We start from the raw sequence: 7,832 nt of genomic DNA on the forward strand, positions 1-7,832 counted from the left end.
CTCCACATGAGCTGAACTTTGTAATCCTTTTTTGCTCATTCAATTATGATGCTTTACGAGAGAAAGAAAGAAACAACTGAGCTTTAATCTGTTAAAACCTCAGAGGACATAAGATCGGTTTTTCACAAAATTGCAAGCAGTAATCAGCACAAATGATGTCTAAAAGAAAAAAACGGTCAACTTTGGCTCATGCTGCTTTTGGAAAATGCAGCCCAGATCAGTCCAATATACTCAGATACTTCAGGTATCATATTCACAAATGTAATTCAATGAACACATCTTTTTTTAGGCTTTTCAACCCAGATCACAGTTCTTCAGGCCAGGTATGGTTAATTTAAAACTTTGATCATCACACTGTAAACCCTAACGCTCAAAATAATTAATTGGTTTGAGTAGGGCAAACTCAAATTAAACAAATTAGTTCAATCAAATTGACTTTTATGAGTATTTAGAACTTTCTTTTTCTTTTGAGTTCACAGAACTGACACATTTTAAGTAATCTGAATTGTTTCACTGTTTTGAGTTCTATGAACAAGTTTCTTTTAATTAAGACAAACTTAAATTTACCTGAAACTGGGCTATTTTCCAGCATGTCCTGATCTCGCTCTCTTCCACTTCGCTTCCTGTCTGCTTAGTGTCCTATCATAATAAAGCCAAAAACGGCAAAAATAAATCTTTAAAAAAAGAGATTACATGATAATGTATGAGTACAAAATTTAAATCTGCCAGTTCTGCTTACTTAAATTTTGAATTTCTTAACTCAAAATTTGATGTAACTGATTACCTCAAAGTTTTTGAGTTTTGCCAACTTATTCGGGTTTACAGTGCAGTAATGAATGCTGTGACCTGTCTAAAATCCAAATTTTGCATCAAGCATCCACTTCACAAAACAAAAAGTTTAAAGTAAAAAGATATAGTGAAAAACTATTAACATATTTAACTCAAGTTATTTAATGCATCAAGGAAGTGCATTTCTGCTAGTAACAAATTATGAAAGTACAAAAAAGAGAAGTTCAAGCCTCTGACCCTGAGAAAATGAAGTACTTAGAACTAGTCTGGTGCATATTCATAGGGCTGGACAAACAAATTTTCTCGAGACATGTTACATTATTTGATTAGTTTTGCAATCCGAAGCATACAACCGATTGATAGGGTGATTTCAATCTAATGAAATAAATACCCACTTTTAAGCATTTCCCAGTATGTATCACCAGGTTACGAGCTATAAGTCTTGATAAATGGATTTATGGTATAATATAGGTCTCCAGAGGCATAAATCTATGAGGTTTGATCCATGATGGAACATTAGGATGATTGTGTAGTGTTAATTTTTCATATTTTTCAATATGTGGAAATGCATAAACACTTATCCATGGTCAGACAGACTTCCTTTTTTTTCTGGCTGTATGAAAATGTACAAAATGGCCTCTCATTTGATGGATAAATGACAAACAATTCTTAGTTGTGAAGCTATTTTTCATAGTAAAGCATATAGGTGGATCGACGGGGTTGTATAAACATTTAAATAGCAAAGATAACAAAAACATTTGAAAGCCTAATGTTTAGCACTAGGTCACATTTTGTATCATAAATGGCCTTTTAATGTGTAGTTCTAGGCGTTATGCTTCTGAGACAGAAAGTCACACATTTAGACGCACTCACATTCAGACCTTTACCCACTAATGCCATACACAGGAAGTTGCACAACAACACCCATTTCAGCATACTCTATGATACTGAGCGCAAAAATCACATATTTAAACCTCAACTTAAACATTGCAGTTACATTTGCTGTACTGTATTATTATATGCATTAAGAATTTGTAATAATTTCTGTTGGTGCACATTGAGGGGATGAAGGAAAACATAGTTAGGGAACTCTTCCTCATTTTACCAGAGGAAGTATGTGGCTATGTGCTGTTTTCAGCAGACCGGCGCTCAGTTTAGATAAGCCTGCAGAGCAGTGCAGGCCACTCAGAACTCAACTGCTGTTACTGCTGGCCTTCGGTCTGAGACCAGGGCAGTATTTCTGGCTCTAAACCACCTGCTTCAACTTTATTGGGAGCAGCCAGCCAGAACTGAAGCTTTGCCCTTTGGAGGAAACATGGATATTTAACTGCTTAAAGTGAGAGGTAAGAAAACTAATTTATGTGCCTAACATATTTCTGTTGGGGATTAAAATGTAAGTTTTGACATTTATAGGCTGTTTCATTGGAAAAAGAAAGATTGTCAAGTGAAAGGATGTTGTTTGGGTGTTATCCTTTGAGATTTATTTACTTCCAGTAACCTCCCCCTATCCATGGTTTTAATTTATCATATTTACAAAAGGTCAAATTAAAGATTAGTGAGCGATAAAGATCGTGCACATACCTCTTTTATGTTTTTATGTCAAAATTCAGTTGTCATGTTGAGGATGGTTAAAGGCCCATTATGTAAAATGGCCCAAATAACAGGTAAATGTATGAAAAAAAAATAAAAAATGAGTAAAAGGTGCATATACGTGTGACTCAGAACGTTTTGTTGCACTAGAAAAATGAGTTAGAGACTAGAATATTTTGTGGAAAATAGTGTTAGACCTGTGCTTTCCGCAGTTTCCCTCTTCTATTTTTTGTTAGCGATAACACATTAGCTGAGAGGAAGTTGCAAAATTAAGATGGTTCTTGCATTAGCTGTTGGACTATCAAATGCAAACTCACACTGTCCATTGTATGAACTGAAATATGCATTTAAAATCCCAGCATCTGTAGAGCTACAGGCTCCATAACCTGCCATCATGGGCAATGTGATGAGGCAGGAAAAGCCAAACCCAGAGCCTAACAGCTTTGACACCATGTTTAAAGGTAAGCTATGGTTCTTCACCTGCTGTATGCCTGCATAGGTTTTAATGTGAGTTTTTGACATAACTCATATCGTTGACAGACTGCGACAGTCTTGTGGTGCTTGCTGATTATCCGTGTCGTGACATTAGTGAACCTATCTTTAAGATGGGGGACAGACTCAAAGGTCTTTCAGAGTAAGTGTTCTTTTAAAGAAATATAATGGGTTTCATGCTATATAACAACAAACACCTGTAATATATAATAAATTAGCACATTGTGAATATTCATGTTAATATAAATATACTGCATATGTTTACAACCAAGAAAAATGTCTTTTAATGTACTCGTCAATGTATGCTTTACAGAGATGGTTGCTGGTGGAAAGTGCGTTCTCTTCAAACAGGAACTGAGAATTACATTCCAAGTAATCATGTGGCAAAGGTTTATCATGGGTATGTATCTGCTGATTATCCTCACTGATGTATGTTTCATGATGATCCCAGAAATTCGTTCCCAAATGCAGAATGTCATATCAAAGTACTGAATGATCAACACTTTAAAAAGTTTGGGGTCAGTAAGATGTTTTCAGAAGAAGTTTCTTATGCTTATGAGGCTGCATTTATTTGTTCAAAAATACAGTAAAATATTAACATTATGAAATACAATTTAAAATAACTGTTTTCTATTTTAATATATATAAAAATATTCTAATATGCTGAAATATTTCTTATTATTATCAATGTTAAAATATTTCTGTGGGAACTGTGATACATTTTTTCAGAAAGTTCAATAGAACAGCATTTATTTGAAACAGAAATATTTTGTAACATTAGAAATGTATTTACTTTCTTTATGATTTGCATTAATTAAAGGATTAGTTCACTTTAAAATGAAAATTACCATAAGGTCCTGCCATCCTAGGTTTATATGTCTTTCTTCTTTCTGATGAACACAATCTGAGTTATATTAATAAATATTCTGATGCATTAAAGCTTTATAATGACACTTTGTTGGACCCCTTCACTGCCATTATAAAGCTTTGATGCGTCAGGATATTTATTAATCTCCGATTGTGTTCATCAGAAAGAAGAAAGTCATATACACCTAGCATGGCTTGAAGGTGAGTAAAGCTTGGGCTAATTTTCATTTTAAAGTGAACTAATCCTTTAAAGGAACACTCCACTTTTTTTGAAAATAGGCTCATTTTCCAGCTCCCCTAGAGTTAAACAATTGAGTTTTACAGTTTTCGAATCCATTCAGCCGATCTCCGGTTCTGGCGGTACCACTTTTAGCATAGCTTAGCATAGTTCATTGAATCTGATTAGACCGTTAGCATCGCGCTTAAAAATGACCAAAGAGTTTTGATATTTTTCCTATTTAAAACTTGTCTTGACTCGGTCTTAGTACACGATTTAACTACAGACGTGTCAAGTTTTAAATAGGAAAAATATCAAAAATCTTTGGTCATTTTAAGCGCGATGCTAACGGTCTAATCAGATTTAATGAACTATGCTAAGCTATGCTAAAAGTGGTACCGCCAGAACCAGAGATCAGCTGAATGGATTCGAAAACGGTAAAACTCAACTGTTTAACTCTAGGGGAGCTGGAAAATGAGCCTATTTTCAAAAAAAGTGGAGTGTTCCTTTAATGATTTAATTAGATTTATTTTAATAAATGCATCCTTGCTGAATAAAAGTATTTTTATTTCTTTAAAAAAAAAAAAATGTATTGACCCCAAATCCTTTGAATGGTGATGTACATATTTTGATTTTATTACACACTGTATGTAAACTGTATCATTTGAAACTCTGATTTTAGTAAAAAGTAAACCAGTAGACACTGAATTTATGTATTCATAAGATCTTCATTCTGATATAACGAGAACTAAAATAATCATTTCCTTTACTGAATGTGAAGTCATTATTTTCAATTGTTAACATAATTTCCCCTTCGGCATTTCATGTTTCTAAAGATGGCTGTTTGAGGGGGTTAGCAGACAGAAGGCAGAAGAGCTTTTGTCATTGTCTGGTAACAGTGTCGGATCATTTCTCATTAGAGAAAGTCCGCGAGAGAGAGGTAAGTACGAGGAAGTGCCTTGCATGTGTTCTCATCCACAAGTTTATATTACAGAAAGTTTCCACTCACACATATTTTCGGTGTCAAAATGACATTGCAGTCATGGCTGCTGTTCCCTGCAGGTGTATATTCTCTGTCTGTGAGACACAGGACCGTGAAGCACTATAAGATATTCCGTCTGGCTAATAGCTGGTACTACATCTCACCACGACTTACTTTCCAGTGTCTAGAGGACATGGTCAATCACTACTCTGGTGAGAGCTAAAGAAATATCTGCCAGACAAAATAGAAAGGGTGTGTGATGAATTAATGCTGATGTGTTTTGGTTTCCCATCAGACTCGTCAGATGGTATATGTTGCGTTCTCAGCGCTCCGTGTCTGGCTCTATCCAACCCGGCCCCGAGCTCAACCCAGGAAGCGCCACCTGTGGTAATGCGCCGTAACTTGGATTGGAAGAAAGTGAATAAGTATGTCTATATCTTTTTTAGATCATGCCAAGCTTTTCCTCCACTTGCTGAGTTTATGTAGATCTTCAGTGTGAGCTGGAAATGATTGGTGTATGAATGTGTCTCCAAATGAAAAGGTCACAGCTGTTGAGCCCAAGCGGGCTGGATACTGTGGACAGCAAAGATAACATGATGAGCTACGGGGTGAGGAGCAGCATAGCCGCCTATCTGTCTTTAACATCAATACCTGAGCCAGAGAACGCCAAAAGCCGCAAGAAGAAGAGCAAGTCTGTCTATGTGATGCCTGACCACAGTAATATGAATTTAGAGGAAAACTATTAGCTTTATGACCATAGATTTTTAATTTACACATTGCTATGAAATTGGTAATATTTTTGCACTGGACTAGTCGAATCTTTCACCTGCATGTCCAGGTCACATTTCACCCTAAAATAAAATTGCATTAAAAAAAAAAAAAAACTATTTTAGGAACATTATTATTGTTTTTGTTTTGTGATAATTTCCATGAAATTTTCTGTAATGTGTTTGGATGTTGCACTTTTTTTAATATTCCAATTATTCTCAGTGGTGAATCATTAGATTCTTATTAAAGCAATATGTTGACTTTTTTAAATATAAAACAGCACATATTAATGGAAATACAACATATATTACTGTGATATGTAAATATTTTCCATTTAAATTCATATTGTGTCAAAATTAAAAATGTCTTAAAAATCCTACTTTGACAATATTTTAATTTTGGGGTGAAAATGACCCAGACATGTTCCTGATGGGTGTTTGTGAGATTCATCCTATTGCAATTTCAGTATGTTTCAACTTCACTATTAAAGTAAATCAAGAAAAATACACACTACTTTTTTTTTCTTGATTTTCTTTAAGGGCCCTATTTTAACGATCTAGGCACATGGTCCAAAGTGCACAAGCGCAAGTGTTAGGGCGTCCGAATCCACTTTTGCTAGTTCAACAACAGGAAAAATTGTCGGAGCACCCGGAGCATGGTCTAAAAGGGTTGTCCCTATTCTCTTAATGACTAATGGGTGTGTTTTGAGCATAACGTGCAATAAACCAATCAAAGTCTCATCTCCCATTCTCTTTAAAAGCCAATTGCGCTTGCGCCATGGTAGATTCGCTATTTACATGGCAGAATTTGCAAGTGGAAAAACTGAATGCTTCTCTAGCATGGAAACGGATCTGCTCGTGCGTGAGGTTAAAGCGTGCGAGCAGACCATCTGCGGGGAAAGCCGGATTCCACCAAAGCATTTTTCATTTTTATGCACACAATAATAATCTTTTACATTGTAATCCTTTTGTTTTTAATATGTAGCATGTTTGTGTGCTGCTTTGCACCCCTGTGTGTGTAATAAGCAGTGTATGTGCGTTGTGCACCTGCATATAAGCCTACTAATGTGCTCTTTAAATAACAAAAAAAATAAAAATACCAGCGCAGTCATTTTGCAGTTGCCTCAAAATAGCAATGCGCTAACAACGCACCTGAATACATCTCGTTTTCAGACCAGCACACCCCTGGGCGAACAGATGGGTGCAAACACATTTGTTATTTAAACAACGTGGCGCTGGATGTGAAAATGATAACTGCGTCGGGTTCAAACTAGCAAAAAACACTTGCGTTGCGCCTGGCACCACATTGCTCTGAGTGTATGATAGGGCCCTATATGGTTTTTTTTTCACCTACAGGGGCATTTTTAGGGGATGTGTATGCTTTTTTTTTTTTACTTTTGAACTTCACTAGTAAGCACACAGTTTCTTCTTTATAAACACTGAAGCTAAAATATGTTTTTGAATTATGCAACAACAGAATGTTGTAGAAACAAGTTCATATTGCAGTTCTTTAGATGTTTCATGGATATATGTGGGGGTGTGTAAATTTGTAAGCACTTATAATTTAATGTACATATATCTTTATCAAAGAGACTCTGCTATCTTTCATCAAACTATATGTTTAATTAAAGGAATGAGGAAAGAGTTGTGAGACTTTGTCTTATATTTTAATAAATCTTTGCTTTTGCAATGTATTGTTTTGTTTATTGCTCTTCTGGACATGAAAAGACATGAAAAAGAAAAAGGAACTGTTTAATATTTTATATCTAAACTGCAGTGCAGAAACATGTTGAGCCTCTATAGCCTCTATTCAAACAGCCACATAAACAAACACTCAATGTCACGGCTCTGTTTGTCTCATGTTGCGTTTATACAGTGTATTATTTTAATGGTAACCATATGGAGTGTTGTTAATTAGAGACATTTATTCCTATCAAAGCTCATGCAACACAAGCAAGCCATAAAGAGAGCTGAAACACATTGATGAAAGACTAATAGCCTTTTATCATCTAATGGATCTGCTTATTGCAATAAATGTAAATTTCTCAATGGATGTGACGTTTAGATTCACATAAAATGCATTAACATTAAATATGCAGCCCAAAATCTAGGATGTAGATACTTGTAG

General features: G+C 35.3%; 1 protein-coding gene across 1 annotated transcript; it reads left to right on the forward strand.

Annotated features, from left to right (window-relative positions):
* Positions 1–1,781: 1,781 nt before the first annotated feature.
* sla1a (Src like adaptor 1a) lies at positions 1,782–7,340 on the forward strand. The gene is made up of 8 exons (XM_067411586.1): positions 1,782–2,132; positions 2,739–2,840; positions 2,920–3,013; positions 3,185–3,271; positions 4,792–4,895; positions 5,018–5,149; positions 5,233–5,362; positions 5,479–7,340. The coding sequence occupies exons 2-8, from the start codon at positions 2,774–2,776 to the stop codon at positions 5,681–5,683; spliced, it is 819 nt and encodes a 272-aa protein (XP_067267687.1). The 5' UTR covers positions 1,782–2,132; positions 2,739–2,773; the 3' UTR covers positions 5,684–7,340.
* Positions 7,341–7,832: the final 492 nt, after the last annotated feature.

The sequence above is a fragment of the Chanodichthys erythropterus genome, chromosome 15 (genome assembly GCF_024489055.1).
Source record: "Chanodichthys erythropterus isolate Z2021 chromosome 15, ASM2448905v1, whole genome shotgun sequence".
NCBI lineage: Eukaryota > Metazoa > Chordata > Actinopteri > Cypriniformes > Xenocyprididae > Chanodichthys > Chanodichthys erythropterus.